At 41.3% G+C, this 19,308-nt stretch overlaps 1 protein-coding gene across 3 annotated transcripts in view; it reads left to right on the top strand.

Annotated features, from left to right (window-relative positions):
• The window catches only part of ATP8A1 (ATPase phospholipid transporting 8A1), a 216,519-nt gene that overhangs the window by 27,251 nt on the left and 169,960 nt on the right, over positions 1-19,308 (top strand). For all 3 annotated transcript variants that reach the window (XM_045834000.1, XM_045833999.1, XM_045834001.1), the window contains exons 2-5: positions 2,447-2,561; positions 3,768-3,867; positions 5,059-5,157; positions 11,812-11,857. In XM_045834000.1, the coding sequence (XP_045689956.1) occupies positions 2,447-2,561; positions 3,768-3,867; positions 5,059-5,157; positions 11,812-11,857 (360 nt within the window). The remainder of the gene's footprint in view (positions 1-2,446; positions 2,562-3,767; positions 3,868-5,058; positions 5,158-11,811; positions 11,858-19,308) is intronic.

Below are 19,308 nucleotides of genomic sequence, written 5' to 3'. Positions count from 1 at the left end.
TCATATGGTTTCGAATCTTCCATTTAAGTCTTTGTGTTGTCCTCAAGGAAAATATAGTAAAAGATTTTTAAGGATTTTTAAGATTGATATGCCTCTATTTGATAATCCATGTCTTAGTCTGTTTGGGCTGCTGTAACCAAATTCCACAGACTGAGTAGCGTATGGACAACAGAAGTTTATTTTTCATAATGTTGAGGGCTGGGAAGTTCAAGAGCACAGCACTAGCAGACTCAGTGTCTAGTGAGGACCCACTTCCTGGCTCAGAGCCAGTCGTCTCCTCACTGTGTCCTCACGTCATGGAAAGGCTGAAGGATCACTTTGGGGTCTCTTTTACAAGGCCCCTAATCTCGTTCAGAAGGACTCAACTCTCATGTCCTAGACACCTTTCCAAGGCCCTGCCTCCAAATGCCACGACTTTGAGGGATGGGATTTCAACATACGAATTTTGGAAGGGACACAAAAACATTTGGTCGATGACAATGCACATGTGAAATTTTGACTGTATAAAATAAGAGGGGGGAAGCTTGTGTGGTATCCAAAACATAATGTAGTGAAAAGTAATGGTTAACCACGTGACCAAGGGCAAAGCTGCTGGTGTGTCTGAAACTGTAAAATGACGAATGCAGCAGTATCACGTGGAGCCCTGTGACCTCCAGAGCGATGAGTATAAAATATGACTCGCACTGTGTGCCCATCTACCTGGAAAGCTTTCAGTGGCCCGCTGCCAACCAGAGGATGCGATCCAGACTTGTCCACAGGCCTGAGAGGCCCGCAGAGACCCAGCCTCTGTGCTTCCACCGTGCCGGATCTCTCCTGTCTTTCCCTTGCCTTTGGTCTGCGCTTCAGCTTTATTGCCCTGTTTGCATTCCCTGCTGCACCCTACCCTGGTCCCTGCCCCATGGCCCCTGTGCTTCTGTTCCTCGCCTTTGTAGAAAACCTAAATGATTGTCTGGTTTCATATAACAATAAAACCTAGGCAAGCTTTTCTTACACAGTTTGTTACCAGCTCTTGGCTGCTTCAGTGTCCTTATCAGTGGGTGGAGAAGCATTTGCTTGCCCTCAAAAAAAAAAAAAAGGAAAAAAAAACAATGGCCAAATAACCACCCCTTTATCATTTGGTATTTGTTCACTCGGCAAACATTGACTGACTACCTGCTGCTGGTGCTGGTGTAACCAGGAGATGAGTAACGCAGGACCCGAGGCCCCAGGGACTTCCCATTCCGGCAGGAGTAGGTGGACTCAGAAGAGCAGCAAAACCTTCCCGTGAATGTTTCTGCTGGGGAAGGCCAGGAGCGCAGAGGGCTGCAGGGTCACAGAGAAGGCTCACCGACTTTCGCATCGTGAAAGGCTTCAGGAGGGACCCCGAGTTTCAGAGCTTACAGGAGGAGTTGGCGTTGGCTTGGCAGAAAAGAGAAGAGGGTACTGGAGATAAGGTAGTGGTGGTGAGCCTTTGTAGGAAAGGGCTAAAGGAATGATTTCATCCAGTCTCACTGAATTCTCGCAAGGGTAAAATAGCAGTTATTTTTTTTTATTCTTACTAGGACTTCTATGTATTTTTTAAAGTACTGTCAACTTTACCGTAATCTAGTTACCTAGTAGAAATTGCCTGCATCTATTGAATTGTTACAATGATTGTGAGATGACTTGAAATATTTCATCTTAAAAAACATTTAAATTTGTTTGTGAACATAAATTCTAATTAGTGAGAAGAGTAAGATGATCATAGTGAGTTAAATAATTGTGGCAGTTTCCTTTTTAAACCTCATTGTTCATTCTTTTTCTGTCTTCATACAAAAAGGAAAGAAAAACAAACAAAAGGATTAAATATGTATGCTTAATTTTTAATATATATTTGAAATTACCTTTGTCTTATTAGTGTTGTATAAAATTGTAATTTCAACCAGTTTAAGATTTTTTGTTATTTTTGGACATAGTCATACGTAATGGGAGGAAACTAAATAAGTTGAACGTGTGTGAGGGAAAGGCAAACAGAAATTGAAAATTGATGTCACTGTTTTTGAATAGGTTTGTCTTTACATGACTATTAAATGCTGCCTTTTAAATTTAGAACAGATGTTAAATGTGGGGATTTTTTTTATTATGAAAGAAACAAGAATACCAGTAAGGGAAATGCATGTCACATATAACAGATTTTAGATTATGGAATAGTTATGAAGTATGGTTTTGGTCTAGAATCAGTCAGGGGTGTCCAACCTTTTGGCATCTCTGGGCCACCATGGAAGAAGAAGAGTCATCTTGGGCCACACGTCAAATACACAAACACTAACGGAAACTGATGAACAACAACAAAAAAGATTTTCAGTAAATTTATGATTTCACATTGGGCCTCATTCATAGTCATCCTGGCAGGCCACGGGTTGGACACTCCTTCCAGATAATAAAGTGAAATGTTTCATATCAAGTAAGAAGACTCTCTCTCTTTAAGGTTATGAGAAGACCGATGATGTCTCGGAGAAGACCTCACTGGCAGACCAGGAAGAAATACGGACTATATTCATCAACCAGCCCCAGCTGACGAAATTCTGCAACAACCACGTCAGGTAGGAACTGCTGAAGGACGGTGTGGGGCCAGCTCTCCCAGCTGAGCCCTACCTGCCGTCTTCCAGCCAGAATGAAAATGCTCGCACAGAGCTTCCAGTTAAACCAGCTCACGGTGGAGAGCCTACTGGAGGCAGTGTGAATCGGCTCCTTCTCCATCTAGCCGATCAGGGGATGTTAGTGAGAATCTGGAAGCAGGAAGGAGCAGAAAGGATAAGTAGCTGCTCATGGGTAAACCCCTTTATCTTAACACTGTTACAGAACAGTAGGTTATTGTTCTGAGTTAGCACACTGTTACATGTTAGAAAAGGTCTTTTAGTTCTTCACCGAGAACTCCTTTTGGTTAAATAATCTTTAAGTATTAGCTGTTGATACTTGCGGAATTCAGCATGGTGACGAGGGATGGAGGGCTGTGAGAATTACTTCACTGTTCTATTTTCATTCCAACAATAATATAAAAAGCATCTCTGGCGCAGGCCCTCATCAGTAAGTGGCCTCTGGCACCAGGCGAGCACCCCCGGCACCTGTCCAGTGTTTCTCCAGGAGCAGAAGTCATAGATTTGAGACACGCCCACTTAAAATGAATATTTATAACTTCAAAATCCAGAGTAACCCTTCCCAGTCTGGGGGTGTGGTATGTGTCCCTTTAACTCCCTCCCTGTTTAACTGACAAGAGACTGATGTTCCCAAGACCCGGATGGTGGTGTCTGACTGACGGGCTGTGTCTGCCGTGGTGAGTGTGGAGGCCTAGCCAGGTTCGTAGAGGGGCCACAGAGAAAATTCAAACAGAAACCCAGAAAACTCCCCACTTCTCTGAAGTCATCCAAGGAAGGCACCTCTATGTAAAGTTTCTGGTCCTGCTCAAATTGCTGATTCCTTTTTTGCAAGATTTTCTTCTCCATTAACACATTATAAATGACCTTAACGAAAGTTGCTCTTCGTTGTAAGCTACTCCTAGTTATGTGAAACCGGATGATTGACCAATGAGAACAAAAGATATGAGGCAGAGAACTAAAGTCTTACTATTATTGATACAGTTCCTTTCACTCCTCCTCATTTAGGGTAATGACCATTTGCAGTCTTCTCCCAATTTGAAAGAGAAGGCAGGTGTTCATCGTCTGATTTTTTATGTGGTGATAATAGAATTTTGTCAGTGTTGGAGCTAGTTGTGGAGTGATTTTTACACAGCTTTTCATTTTGTTTTCTAGCACTGCAAAATACAACATAATCACGTTCCTCCCACGATTCCTCTACTCTCAGTTCAGAAGAGCCGCCAATTCATTTTTCCTCTTTATTGCACTGCTTCAGGTAAAGTCATGTCGTCAAGTCTTAGTTCAGCATCACCTGTTCAGACATTTAAAAATGCCTGTGACCAAGCTTTTGAATCTTATCCCAACACAGAGAAATCAGCCGGTTCTGGTGGGCATTTCTGGCCCCTGCTACAAACAGTGTTAGAATTTCACTGTTACTTTAAGCCTTCTGGATCATTTTTATTGGCTTACTTTAAATGTTTGGGAATTCTATGTGGCAAGGACCATTCGTTTGGGTGCTAAAGGAGATGGGACTTTTTCTTATAATATTAATTTATTTTAGTAACAATAAAGCTGTCATTTCGGAACCTTAGAATACAAGAATTACCACTTTAAGCTTGTTTCTCTTTGTGTTTGAGTTAGTTGTAGTCAGGAAAAAAAGCTCTGTTTTATTAAAAAATAGCATACACTCATTGTTAAAAGAATTAGAAAACACAACAAAATATAAAGAAAATGTTTATGACTCATTCAGCCACCCAGAGGCAACTACTCTCTCAAAATCTGGGTGTACATCCTCCTGCTCTATTTCTGTTTTCCCAAGCCTTGGTTGTTAATTTAGTTTACAAAAAGGGGGTCATAGAGTACATATGCTTAATAATCTGCTTATCCATGTAGTAGCATGTGGATATTTTCCTATGTGATGTATTGTGTATCTAAAAATGTCATTCTTTTTTTTTAAAGATTTTATTTATTTATTTTTAGAGAGAGAAGGGAGAGAAGGGGGGAGAGAGAGAGAGAGAGAGAGACAGACAGACAGACAGACAGACATCAATGTGCGGTTGCTGGGGGTTATGGCCTGCAACCCAGGAATGTACCCTGGCTGGGAATCGAACCTGGGACACTTTGGTTCCCAGCCCACGCTCAATCCACTGAGCTACGCCAGCCAGGGCTCAAAATATCATTCTTAATGGTCATCTGATATTTTATTATATGGGTCTGCTAGAATTTATTTAGCCCATCCCCCTTTGTAGGTGTTAGTTCAACTCACAACTGCTTGCCATGAAGCTGATTATCACACTGTCCCAGCTACTTATTAGATGTGAGCAAATCACCTCATCTGGTGTTAGTCCGCCCAGATAGTAACATCAAGGAAGCATATGTTAAGAGGCCCTAAGATTCTGTTGTTTTTAAACGTATTATCAACTTGGTAGGTCTCACTGGATTTCTCTTTTTTCCCCTCTTCCAATAGCAAATACCTGATGTATCGCCAACAGGTCGCTACACGACACTAGTTCCTCTCTTATTTATTTTAGCTGTGGCAGCTGTCAAAGAAATAATAGAAGACATTGTAAGTACTTAATTCTTTCATAAGTAAATGTGTTTGTTATTTTTATATACAAATTTTAAAATATTATTTAAGTATTTTAATTCTTGGCACAGGCTATTTGAGGTGCCCGTTCAACTTAAAAGCATATAAAATATGCTCCCACCTCTGGAGTCAGTTTCTCTTCATTTCTATGGGAATAATACTGCAAAATGCTCGTGACAGTGTTTCCTTGTGTTAGTGGTCTATAAATGGAAGAAATTAATTCAAATTTAATAATTGGCTTAGAGAGAAAAATATATTTGGCCCTAATTTTTAATTATGTTCAGTTTTCAATTTGCACATTAATTTTACATTAAACAGAAACTCCAAACTATTTAAATGTAAGAGACTTTATTGTGCTTTTTATTTTTAAATTTATATACCCTAGTTTTCACCTCATTAAATACCCATGATTCCTTTCCATCTTCTTATAGTACTTCTGAGTTTCCTTTTTTTTTATCTTATTTTGTTAAAAGAAAGTAACAGCAAATTTTCTATTTTTATTTTTCTGTAGTAGAAGAGAAAAGGGGAAGTCAATTTCCCCTTTATAAAGTACATTCCCCAAAATAAACTCAGCATTTCTTTTTCTTCTACTTTAACTGTTATTTTAACTACTTTAGTTGAGGAAACCAGTATTTTTTTTTCAATGCCCTTTAAATAATTTGCTTGTCGGAAATGACCTTTTGTGAAGCCTTAGGCAAGTCAGATGGTAAAGGGAGGAAGGGCTGAGCCATTCTGCAGAAAGCTCCGATTTAAAGTTGCACAAACATTACCATTATGGACGTGTGGGATCAGATTGGGACCTCACCGAGAACACATGAGCCATAGCACCACTGCGCCCATCAGGCACGGGTCAGCCGACCTTTAGATCATCAGTCTCAAAAACATCCAAGTGTCTAAGAGTAGGAACAGAGGTTGTGGGTGCGTGCACACGCTCAGGTGTGGAACAGCCTACTCCTCCAGGCTGGAAGTGGCATACTGTTGGGGACCACTTGCTGAAAATCTCACGGGCTCCCTTCTCACCTGTACAGTTCCACGAGTCTTACCAGCTTTTCAGTCATGGTTGGGTTTGGCACCCCGTCAGAATTGGCCTCTGCAGCAGTTCTATCTCTTTCTTTCATTTAATACTTCCTTTTCTTTCTTTGTTTAACCTAGTTCTCACTGAGCATCTGGTACTTACTAGGCATTGTGCCATTGTTTTTACAAATGCTTATCTCATTTAATCCCTTCAATAACTTTGAAAGTTGGATATTAACCCCATTTTACAGGTAAGGAAGCTGAGGCTTGGAAAGGTCATGCAACTTGCCCAAGAAATGGATATTTTCTATCCCACCTGTGTGCTCTTCCCCTTTATTTCTGTGGCAAGTCACTAGCAATACTATTAATAACAGTTAGTGAGCTTTGGGTTCCATGTACTCTCTTTGTGTCCTTTACATTTATTAAATCTTCTAACAACCCTTTAAAGAACAAATGATATTATCCCCATTTTACAGATGAGGGTGAAGAGGCACAGAGTAGTAGGTAACTTGTCCAAGGTCACACAGCTATTTCAGTGGGGCTGTCAGAATTCAGACAAGGCTCCAGACCCCTTTCTTATAATCATTGCTCTACACTGCCTCTCCTATCTTTTTTTTAATTTAAAAACATCATTTATATTTATTTTTAGAGAGAAGGGAAGGGAGGGAGAAAGATAAGGAGAGAAACACCTATAAGAAAGAGAAACTTTGATTGGTTGCCTTCTGAACACACGCAGACCAAGGACTGAACCTGCAGCCAAGGCGTGTGCCCTGACTGGCAATCAAACTGGTGACCTTTTGGTTTGCAGGACAGTGCCCAGCCAACTGAGCCACACTAGCAAGGGTCTTTTGTTTTCCTTTCCTTAGCAAAACTATAAACTCTCTGGCTATGATTTTACTACCCCTTTCTATGAACATGGTAGCCAAGAAGGGTTTTTTGGATCTTGTTTTTCCTTTCTGTTTTTTAAACAAAACCCCTATTGGCGTGGTGTAATAATTGGATACTATTAGAACACAGCTAATTAGACAGTTTCTGAAGGATGTATTATTAGTATTGTGGGTTAATAATAGTATCATTTGAAGTTGTTTTCTAATACAATAAGTGTTAAGAAATGGACTGAAAATGGTCTGTAAGATTGGTTTAACAAGAAGTTTATATCAAGGTATATAAGATGATGAAAAGTTTGAAATATTACTTCCTAGAAAAGAAAAAAAATCAAATAATAGATTAGATAGATGGACAAAGAGTATTTTTATCAGTAGCTATAATGAATACACTTGTTCCTTTATTCATTCAACAAAAATGTGAAGCAGTACTTAGATGGCAGGCAGGCAGTAGATGTGTATGAAGGTATGTTACACTTTCGCTGCAGTACTAATCACGTCCCAGATGTCAGTGGCATAAACATGAGCTCACTTTCCATGTCTCAGACACACCACAGGTTGGTACTGGGGAGGTAAGAACAGGTGGCACCCATGTTCACATAGCCGCTTGGGGATGCAGCTGGATCTAGGCTTTGCCATGTGGAGTGCTGGTTGTCACAGGATTAGGGAAAGAGAGAATGGAGATCTCATTTCTTCTATGTTTTGGCCCAGAAATGGTGCATGTCACATTTGCTGTCAGCCTAATATCAGAACTAGTGACAGGCAGAAGGGAGGTATAATCTCCCTAGTTCATACAAGTAGAGGAAAACTGGCTAATGATGAAGACTCATAATTATGTGTATCATTCTTATATCAGTGAATAAAACAGAGCTTGAGTTCTACTGAAATGTCCTTTATATTCTATTAAACATATTTTTAAATTTTAGAATAAAGCATAGTACCAAATGAAATATGTCCTTACTTGAAAATGCTATAAAATTGGTGGAGAGATCTTCATTTAATAAAAAAAAGGTGCTTCCTGTCAAATGCCAATTCTTATGGTCAGGGTCAAGGTTGTTTGTCTAATTAATAATATTCACCACTGACCCTGGCTGGTGTGGCTCAGTGACTTGAGTGCTGTCCTACAAAACAAAGGGTTGCCAGGTCGATTCCCAGTCAGGGCACATGGCTGGGTTGTGGGCCTGGTCCCTGGTGCAGGGCACTTGAGAGGCAACCACACACTGATCTTTCTCTCCCACTCTTTCTCCTTCTCTTCCCCTCTCTCTAAAAAGAAATAAAATCTTTAAAATAATAATAATAATAATAATAATCACCACTAAAAACATGCCTTCTTTGCTATTAACTAGTTAACTTAAACACTGATAAGCTTTATTCATCATGAAACAAATACTTATTTAAAGTCTACAAGGTTCAGAGATCAAATAACGAGTATATGCCAGTGAGTAAAAGTAGCCCTGATGGAGCCCGCAGTCTAGAAAGGAGACAGATGTTAATGGAGTGACCACACCAGCCAGTGTGAGAATTTCATGAGGCACGTGAGGTCCTCAGACAGTGCCGATTGTATAGTAAGTGCTGAATACCTATTAACTGTATTGTCATCATCTCAAGATCCCTTTGACTAAAATGTAGAAGCTGGATTGGAAGGAAAACAGAGAGGATCTAGGTATACTTATTAGAAGAGTATTCTAGTAGCAAGTATGAAAAAATGAAGATATTGTAGACCAAGTGGTATGGTAAAGATGAAGAAATATGGAAAAATTAATTCAATGTATATTTAGTAGTAAAGTGACCAGACTTAATTAACATCATTTGACGTGCCACATACCCTAGTTATTTTGTTCAGATTCTGTCTCTAACCTCTAGCATGTAAGCTCCATGAGAGCAAGAGTTTTTGTCTCTTGTTCGTTGATGGATCCTCAGCTATAGTATTAGGGCCTGACACTTATTAAGTGTTTAGTAAACATTTATTTTTTTAATATAATCATACAATATGTGGTTCTTTTTTTCAGATTTTATTTATTTATTTTTAGAGAAAGGGGAAGGGAAGGAGAAAGAGAGGGAGAGAAACGTCAATGTGTTGTTGCCTCTCACACACCCCCCACCAAGGACCTGGCCTGCAACCCAGGCATGTGCCCTGACTGGGAATAGAACCGGTAACCGTTTGGTTCAGAGGTCACACTCAGTCCACTGAGCCACATCAGCCAGGGCTAGTAAACATTTATTGAGTGAGGAAATGAATTGAATGGGAGGGACAGGGAAAAGGAAGTGCAAGGATAACAGTTAGGTTCGTGGTTTGTATGAGTAGATGGTATATGGTTCGTTGTCTGAGACAAGGACAAAGTCTTGGGGTCAAAGTCATAGACTGTTTTAAGATATAGTTGGAGATGACCAAGGAGGCAACTGGATACAACTGTCTGGGGCTCAGATGAAGAGTCTTGGCTGGTATATATTTATGTATTGGTTATCACTGGAATTGCAAGTATGAATGAACTAAGAGAGTACAGAGTGAGAAGCAAAGAGGGCAAGAGAATAAGCCTTCCAGAATTCTACCACTGAATTACCAGCAAGGAGACAGAGGAGGAGGGGCCCAGGTGCAGGAACACCTGGACAGTGGTGCAACAGGCACTGCCTAGGGAGGGAAGAGTTCCCAGAAGGAGGATTGGTCAATATCGCATACTTCAGCATCCTAAAGTTCATGGAACTACTTACATAGCACAGTTTCTGGGTGCACTGTCAATCAAATATTGAAAATATTAAATAATTCACTAGCTCTCAGTGGCATTAATGAATTCTGATTACAGGACAGTGGAGGTATTTGAACTCAGAGAATAACTACATTAATTTTTCTGAACTACTGCTTTTAGAAGGAGTAATGATCTTTTTAGGACTCAAAGATCCTTTTTTTTTGTAGTCATGAGATTAGAATCTGCCTGTGTGGGCGAGTCCCTTATGTATATTCAGCACAATTGTCTTGACAAGTAACCTAGTTTACTGAGGTGGAAAGGTTGAGGAAAGAGATGCTTTTTGTACAAGAATTCTCTGTGAATGGAAAGAAATGTTCAGGAACTCCTTAGGTTTCACTAAGGTTAAATTTCCTGCAGAAGTGGAATGTTTCATTAATTAGCCTTTCTTTGTCTCCTTCAGTTGAAAGTCTAACTATTATATATCGTAGGTGTGCATTGTTTTGGAAACATTTTCACCTGCTCTGAATATCTAATTTTACCTTGAATCATTATTTTGGTTTAAAATTTATCTGTGGTTACTTTTGATCTTAAGATCTTTATTAACAAACAAAAATGAATAAGCACTTTAGAGTTTTATCAGTTATAAAATATGCTCTGCAGAAGCTACAGATTTAACAGAACTTTAAAAAAATTCAGTTAAGAATATTTGCTGGCAAATCATGTGCTTTTTTTTTTTTTGGAAGCACTGTCCTGCCAATTAAAAGTCTCCATTATTATGCTTTTATTAGTGAGAGTTTTATTCTGAGAAAGAATCGTAGTGTGTTCCCGCATGTGGATGTGACCAGAATTGTTTTCAACAAGCCCTCCCTCCGTAGGAGCGGCCTGAATGCCCATTTGCATTCTGTGCAGTTCTGGGGCTGATGGTTGAGATGGAGTGAGCTCACACTGCCAGCCGTTAGGCCACTCCTCCTGAGTGCTGCTGTGTCTCGGAGGAGTGCGAATCCACAGCTCCAGGCTTTTCTCTTAGAAAGTGTTTTCATATGTGCATTGTGGTCCTAACACCCCCGTTTCTTCTCAATGGAAAACTTCAGAACTCATTTGCTTTGCATTTGTTCCGTCCTACCTTCCATAAGTCAGGTATGTGCAGCTCAATCTGATCATGGGTTTTATATGATAGAATCTTTGAGCACAGAGTGTGTGGCACTCAACACTTTTCTCCAGTGCCACCAGAGGCTGAAGTGTTCGTCACACGCGATGCTGTAAGTTTAGACAGATGCCATGGAAAATCTCTAGTCTCCCCTGGCCAATCACATTCTTCCCTTTCCTCTGATCTCTTGTTCCTTTTTCTCACTGCTGTAAAGCCTTTGCTTATGTAACTCTTCCAACTTACCCACCTGGACGAATACTAAGAGAGTACAGAGTGAGAAGCAAAGAGGTCTCACCTGTTTACTGTTTATTTATTAATTTATTTCAGTGCTTTTGGGAGGAAGGAGAGTAGGATCCTGCGATCAGTGGCTTGTGATTTGAGGGGTTGGTGGCTCTTGGGGAGCAGTAGGCAGAAGGGGCTGTATGCAAGCAGCAGATGTGTTCGTTTCTAGTCTCTGACAGACATCCACACGTCATGAAATTATAGAAGATATCCTCAGCTTAGTTAGATAATTGATATTTTCAAAGTTTGAAAATATCTCAGTACCATTATTAAATGGTAGTCATAGTAATTATCTTGGGCAGTCTTTTCTAAGTGAGTTATTTAAGCAAAGGATTGGGTCAGCCTTTCAGCTTCAACTCTTCTAATACGTTAACATTTCAGTTTTACCTGCATGGTGACGTAAGCTCTTCCGAGGACCACACACCACACCTGTTCCCCCGGGAAAGGCCTGTTGCACAGAGATGCTGTGGATGGCGCTCAGTTTTCAAATTCCCGAGCAGGAAAGGATAAAAGCCTTGAGAAACATAACTTAAAGAAATCTCTCTTTTTTTGTAGGTGCTATTTTGTTTGATTCATCCTATTCACTTTTTCACAGTTTTTGTTTTTGCTTTTAAACTTTTAGAAACGACATAAAGCTGATAATGCAGTGAACAAGAAACAGACACAAGGTAGGAATCCTACAATTTATTTCTCGCATCTGTCAAATGCACTCCTGGTACTATAATCACTTCAGTTCGATGTAATTCCATTGAAAACACCGTATATCTCTGAAGTTGTTGTTCTAGTGCAGATTCTTGCTTTGCAGCACTTATTAGCATGCTACTTAAATTTGCATTAGAGTGATTTACAGTGGCAATGCTTTTGAAAAGTAACATTTGTAGCATATTTCAGTACCTCATAGCAGAGTGCTCTGAAGCACTGTCCATAACATCTGCAGTGGTTTTGACAGTATTGAATGCTGCTTAATGTCTTTGTTTTGCTTGTGATCTGTAGCTGTTACTCTAGAAAAGATTTATAGAAAATAACCTGATGTGACATTGCGTGGTAAAAGGTATGTTGGAAGCACTTTGATTATACCGTACATGCGGATGATATATGCTCCAGAAATAAATATAATTCTTAAAACCAGGCCAGCTCTGGAAGGTGCACGGCATTGTGACGAGCCTCTTTTGTCACAGGTCTCATTTTGATGCAGCCCAAAACCTTCTACACAAGCAAATAGACCACTATGCTCTCAGCTTTTCAATACATTCCCAGGGACATGTGAGGCAGACATCATGTTCATCCCCCAGCTCGCCCCACCTGAAAGTGTCATCTCTCTTTGAAAGCCCCTGATGTGTGGGGGGTCAGACAGACATGTCGCCAGAGTTAGCGGGTAATTAAAATCAGTTTTGTGGGGGTTTTTTGCTGATATGATATTTATAGGATCCTCTCAAAGTGCCCTGTTTCTCTTCTCACCACCTTCCACCATGGGGATTATCTGCTGATTTTTGATACATTTGAAGAAGCTAAATTTATTAAAGTGCCACCTAATAAGTTAACAAAGTATTTACATTATGTTGTTTCCTGTAGGACATATGGAAAAATATAAGGCAGGAACTAGATAAAAGCACAAAGTAAAAGATGATTTCATGTGGAAAATGGGGTATTTGGATTACGTGGTCTCAGTGTCTCTCTAGATCTTGTGGTGAATTATGGTTCCTACGTCAAATGCTTTCTCAGTCAAGAAGGAGAGAAAATGGCAGGGGGGTGGTAACTGGAGCTACTGTTGAATTTTGGGAAGACATTGGATGAGCAGAGGCACGTGGAAAAGACATTTCCTGTGGGTTGGGTTGAGACATCACATGAGGTTACCCTGAACAGTGATGGAGAAGGCTTTTGGGCTGCCTTTTGAGCCTGCGTTAGAGTCTCAGATGCAACAGGAAATTCATGTCAAAGGGAAGCTAACACAGGATGGAAAGGTAGGCCAAGGTCCAATTTTGCAGGGCCTTGAATGCCAAACCAAGGGATTCTGATTTTTCTCATTATGCCAACTGACTATTGAAGGTTCACAAGCCAAAAGAGACAGTATGAACATGCAGATTGAAGATGGGGAGCAGGACAGATTGGAGAAGGGGGCTATTAGAAGTCTGGGAACAGAGTTGCTCCAGGAAGGTGGGAAGGGAAAACCACAGGAATTGAAAGGGAAAATCCCAGATGATTCAGGTGCCGGTACAATATTTTTGGCAGTACATGGTTTTTGCATTTGTTGCCATGTTGGTCAGCATATTCAACCAGTAATATGTAATTATTTTTTAATATATAAAGGATCTTGCCGCTGAGAGCTCTGATCTTCAGGGATGGGCAGTTATTTATTTCCAAGCCTTGGTCCGAGAAGTCATTGTACGGCGAAAGAGTAGCTGTCACACGTATGATTGTTTGAATCATATACGTGCACCACACCTTGAACTGATATGATCTGCTTTTTTCTAGATACTTACCTACTTCCCAAAAAACTCTCTTTTGTCTACTATGCAGAGAAACTATTCTTTCTTGGTTTTCATTCTTCATTTATCAGTTCACTGTGGATAAGTATGATTAGCTCTGAAGCTATAAAAGAAGAATAGACAAGTGGGAGAGATGGCTTATGTAAAACTCATGTCAAAAATAAAATATCAGGGCTTAACAGCTATAAAAAACATTTTCGCAGAATGCTTGGTAACCCCGTATGTAAGACGCTATGGTTTTCAGTTTGATACTTGAAACTTGTTTTCTAAGAGAAGGCCTTTTTTCTCTTTGTCTAGTTTGAGTATCACTCATGTTTTTGATTTTGTAATTGATAGGAGATAACAGAAATGTTGGTGGAGGATACTGTTTGCTGTCACATAACTCAAATTGCGTAACGTGAAAGCCATCTGTTGCCATTAGATGAGAGTGAACTTGAATTTGCTTTGCCGAATTCAGGCAGGAGTGGGTGTAGCAGTGGGAAGGGGATATTTTTGACAGATAATTAATTTTTGACAGATATTTGAAGTATTAAGCTTAAAATTAATTTTTTAAATGTTCACCAAGATGGTGTAATGGGTAAAAGGACACCTTTCCTTCAGATTCAAGTAGTAACCTTTCTGTATTCTTAGACAAGTGAATATTTCTTCTTGTTTGGCATTGAGGCACTGGAGTGACTTTTTTCTGTCATGCCCTAACAACTTCAGACTTATAAGTTTATAATTTCATTTCTAACATTTCTAATCCTTTAACTGTAGACTGATGCCTATCTAATGCCTCGTTTTTACCAACTAATGCACTCAGCCACGCATCATATTACGGATTTTGTACCTAACTCAGGTCTTCGTAAATGTTACATTTTGAGTCTATTGTCAGCACTTCCGAAAACAAGCCATTTCTTCTCCTGGAGGTATATGCTTTGGTTAGATACATGGTTCAGTGAGCTGGCAAGTTCAAAATGTTGCCTTATTCTCTGAGCATGTGGCTGTTGAGGGAGGGCAGAGTAAACCGATGCTCAGAAGCCCAGGGAACATAAGTGAGTCCTGAAGAGTTATGTGGCCCACTCCTCCCAAGGAATCAGGACCACCTTTCTCGGCTCCTCTCCTTTAGTTGTGTGCTGGAGTGCTGGTACTAGGTAGCAGCACTGCAGAGGGCAGGTCTGCCCTTTTACTCATCCTTGTGTTCCCTGTAGCTCCTCGCCCAGGGGCGTGCCCTTCGCAGGTGCTCTGTGCATGCATGGCAAATGAGCAGGTAAATGAACCACTCTCCGTACAGATGCTTGAGTCCAGATAACAAAGGAAGAAGAAATTAGACGTAAAAGGAGCCTTCTTGAAAATGCATTATCCGGGGTGTGAGCAAGATGAAACGCAGTATTTTCATAACACTGTATCCCAGGCTGCTTCTCAAGCACTGATAATACACCAATGTGGCAGATGTTCCAGCCACCCTCTTCCCCTTTCTGTTGAAGTCATCACATCACTGTACCCTGCTTTGCCTCCTGTGAACCCCATGCTGCGTCCACGTACCAATCCCATTACCTGGAGGCCCAGAGCACTGCCATGAGCAGAATGCCCCAGCTTTCCTTATATCTCAACTGACCTCTGTCTTCTCTGATTCCATCCCTCAGTGTGTAACATACTCTCCCTGTGCGTAACACACGCCGCAGACAGTCTCGCACTGTTTTCCCTGAACTGGGTTGTTCTGCCAAATTTCACTCTGCAGGAATTTGTCATTGTAAACTCATAACGATTATTGTAATATATAAATGGAAGCCAATCCCCATATGAATGTATTGTGGTTGAGCTGGTTCTCTTTTTAAATTGTAAAGATGTGCTTCTATTTCTTACAAAATGCTGCTATGGCCCGTGTGCCAGTATTTCAAGGGGGATGATGGTTTCATAGAGAATCATGATCGGGAGACCTGTACCTGAACCCCAGTTCAGGTACAGACTAAGAAGGATATTTGGGAAAAATAAAAATGCCCCCTGATGGGCTAAATTTGCTTTGACAAAATCCCAGGTTTGGATGCACTCGCTGTAGAAAGGAGTGTATACATTCCGCAGGTGAGAATGCCTCAGAGATCCAGCTGTGACATCTGACAGCTCATTGGTCACCTGCTTTGATGTTGTGGCTAAATGAGGGCCACCCTTACTACAATCAGACTGTTTAACACCTTGTTATATTTCAGTAGCAGGTGTTAGAATAGAATAAGCCTTTGTTTAAGAAAGCAACTTTTCCCTGTTTTCATTTAATTGAGGAAAAGGCAGCATGAAATTCTTTTCAATTAGGCACGTAGCTAAAAATAATGGATCGCACTTCCACCTCCGTCTTCCTTTCCCAGCCTTTTCAAAAGTGGAATTAAGTTGGTGGTGGCTGATAGCCACCAGCGAGACTCCTTCCCTGCAGGCCACAGGATTGCTTATCTCCCACTGGAAACCACTTTACCTTTAAAGTCCTTGCTGAAAAAGGCATTGAGTTGGCATGGTTTGAATGTGTTTTAGGCTGTAAACCTGAAGTGACCTGCTAACAGGGCTCAGGGCTCGTCCGGCTCCTGTTCTCTCCAGTGTGGGCCAGGGGGGCCAGGGCATTATGCGAAGGCCTGAAAATAGCAGCACTTTCCGGGCTCAGGGCAAAAGCGGCTGTCCTGCCCTTTTGTCTCCCTGGCGGCATCTCCATCTCTCACTCATCCCTCGATCCTGAACAGGAGCTCTGCCTCAGCTACCTCAACTTCACTGTGAAGAGCCCTTCAAAAAATATGTGGTTCCATGATCTTAAAAATTGGGTTTCAAAACTGAGCACATATATGGCCTAAGTAATTTTGGACACCTGTAAGAGTAATGATGTCAAATTATTCCAAAGATCTTAGGATCATACAAGTCGAACTGGTTAGATATTTTCAACAGTGGCTGTGCATAGAGAGGAGGTATTTATTTGTGGGAAAATATAATCCTGGATTGTTTTTAATTTGGCCTATAAATAAAGTTGCACGAAGAGGAGCAAAACCTACTGAGGAAATTTAAGGACATAAAGTGAAAGAATAAAAACAAGTGTGATTCAAAGTTAGAACATTTGTTACTTGATTAACTCTTCACTAAACATCTACCTTGTGTAAGAGCCAGCGCAGGGGAAAAACCAAAAACAAAAATAGTCTTACTTCTTCCTAAAGGAATTATATCTGGTAGGGAAGATAAGATGCTCACTCATATTTAATGCAAGATAGGGAAGCTAATAAGGGCCACACGAGAGAAGTGGGGATTCAGGAAACCATTTGCAAGGTTCTTGAAGGACAAGTGGAATTGCAATAAGCAAAGCTATTGGGTTGATAGCAGTGGGAAGGGATCCAGCAGGAAGTGGGAAGTCATGAGACGTATTCCTGAAAGAGCAAGTGTTCTGTTTTGACTAGAGTAGAGTCTGTATGTCAAAGAGCAATGGGAAGGGATGGGAAGCCAAGTTACAGTTATATTTTGCAGGCTTTTGAAAGCCAGGGGGAAGAACTTGGAGAGAATGACTCAAGTGTGTGGCTAGGTTCCCAGTTGTACTTTTGAAAGAAGAACATGAAAGGTAGGTAATTAGGGAGGGGGACTAGTGCGGCAATGATGAGAAACTGAATGGAAAAACACGATGGATAGATCCAGCTGGATGTGGCAAAGGCGGGAAAACCTGCCAAACACCAAATGCTGCTGAATCAGAGCAGGACCAGGACTGCACCTCTCACCAACGCCAGCATTTAAGAAGGAACATCTCATCCCCGGAGGTCCAGTTCTTAACAGCAGAAAGCAGTTGTGAGGCTGGGAACACTGAAGCCCAGCGCAAGGAATGGTGGAATAAAGGCTGATTGGTTGAGGCAGTGTGGAGGGAGATTTTCCTTTCAAGGAATCGCTCAGCGAAGTGAAGGAAAAGGTGAATGATTCATGACTCTGTGAGCAGGATTGAGAAAGAACACGTGAAGAAAAAGATCAGATCAGCACGTGATCTTATCTCGGTGATCTGATACAGCTTACCCCCGTGATCTGATCACACCAGCTCACCGCTTCTCAAACAACTTTCTGGGACTTTGCCCTAGATCGCATGTAGGCCTGGCGTGCTGAGGGCCATGGTGAAGAGCTCTGTAAGTGAATCGATAGAAGTGGCATCAACTAACTGAATACCTGTATGTAGAATGTGGACGAGAAGAGAGAGCAGGACATTCCCTTCGTCTTTTGTGTGAGCGGACTCCAAGCAGATTGTTGTTTCATTTGGCCTGTATAGGCAAGTTGACACGGGAGAAATTTGTGCAGTGTCCGTGTGTGCCCCGATGAGCTCCTTGCCTTAAAATCGTCTTTGGAAGTAAGGGTCTGCCCGGTGACTGAATTGGTGCTTCAGTATGGGTGGGCTGGTTTTCCCTCTTTGTCCAAACCCACAGTCTCAGCTGTACTCTTCTCGATGCACTGAAGTTTCCTTTCAACACATACTCCCACAGAGAAATTGGACCATACTGCCTTGTCTGTGGTTCTGCTGTCCTGTGTTGCATGGGTAGCGCCCATTGTCCCTTAGGACACCTTGCCTCCTGTAACCCACTTCAGGAAGTGGGTGGATTGCCCAGTGACTTTCAGGAATGGCCCCGGAGGTGGGCCATTTTGACTGCGGTGGCGCCCGTGTTAGACTTTACGTGAGCGCCTCCACCTGTGCACGGTCGGTCGGGTCCTGAGAGACTGCTAATTTCTGCAGAGACTTTGATTAAGGGATTCCCAGCCAGCTCTGACAGAATGTTTTCATTTCAAAAAGGAAACCCATTACAACAAAGCTGTTAAGTAGTATCCTGCTAAAGTGAAAACAGGTTATATTTGAGGTATTTGTTTAGAGTCTGAGCTCTCCCTTTGCATACTGTCAGACTAATTAGACCTGTAGGAACTACAGCAGGTGCATTTGACTGGAACCAGGGAGAGGTGGAGGAGTTTTGCGTTTGAAAGAATGGACCCTTAAAACACCATGGGACAGACCATTCTGATCATTTTTTCCCAGCTTGCTCTCTCTCCTTCACCAGGTACCACTAATCATCTCCTCCAGGGTCACCTTCTTGAACTCTCAAATTCTGGAGGTATAAAGTCAGTATACTTTTGGCCCCAGAAAGCTAAAAGCTCAGCAAAGGACCCGGCTCATTACTTGCTTCCTCTAACCTGGGTTGAGCTGGGTCAGAGGAGGTCAGTGATTAAAAATAACCAGGCTGCTATTTCAGCTCACCAGCATAATACATGATACTGCTTATTTTACTTGTCCTCCAGTTGGATGTTTAGGAACCAGTTCCGAAGTAAAGACAGCAATGAATTATATGATTGACCCTTACCTTTGGCCAGTATTCAAGCCTTGATTTGAACAGAAAGCTGTTACTTGGGGTGAGCTGATTGTTAAATTCACCAGAATTCTGTATTGTGTTCTGTATCTTAAGATGGCTTTAGCCTCGAGTTTAAACAAGCTAGGTACTTCTTCCTTTACTTCTGTATTCTAGTAGACACATACCCTTGGGCCTGCCAAGAAGCCTCCAGGTAATGCGGAGATGGCAGGTCCCTGGACCAGATGCTGAGGAGCAGGTGTCTGAAGGAACATTCAAAGGAACATTCCTCTGCTTAGGCAGAATCTAACTCAGTAGGGGCATAAA

Source organism: Phyllostomus hastatus, unplaced genomic scaffold (assembly GCF_019186645.2).
Source record: "Phyllostomus hastatus isolate PE091 unplaced genomic scaffold, TTU_PhHast_1.1 phas_contig_196, whole genome shotgun sequence".
Lineage (NCBI taxonomy): Eukaryota > Metazoa > Chordata > Mammalia > Chiroptera > Phyllostomidae > Phyllostomus > Phyllostomus hastatus.
The sequence above is the reverse complement of the archived record's forward strand: the minus strand, read 5'-3'. Positions and strand labels throughout refer to the sequence as shown.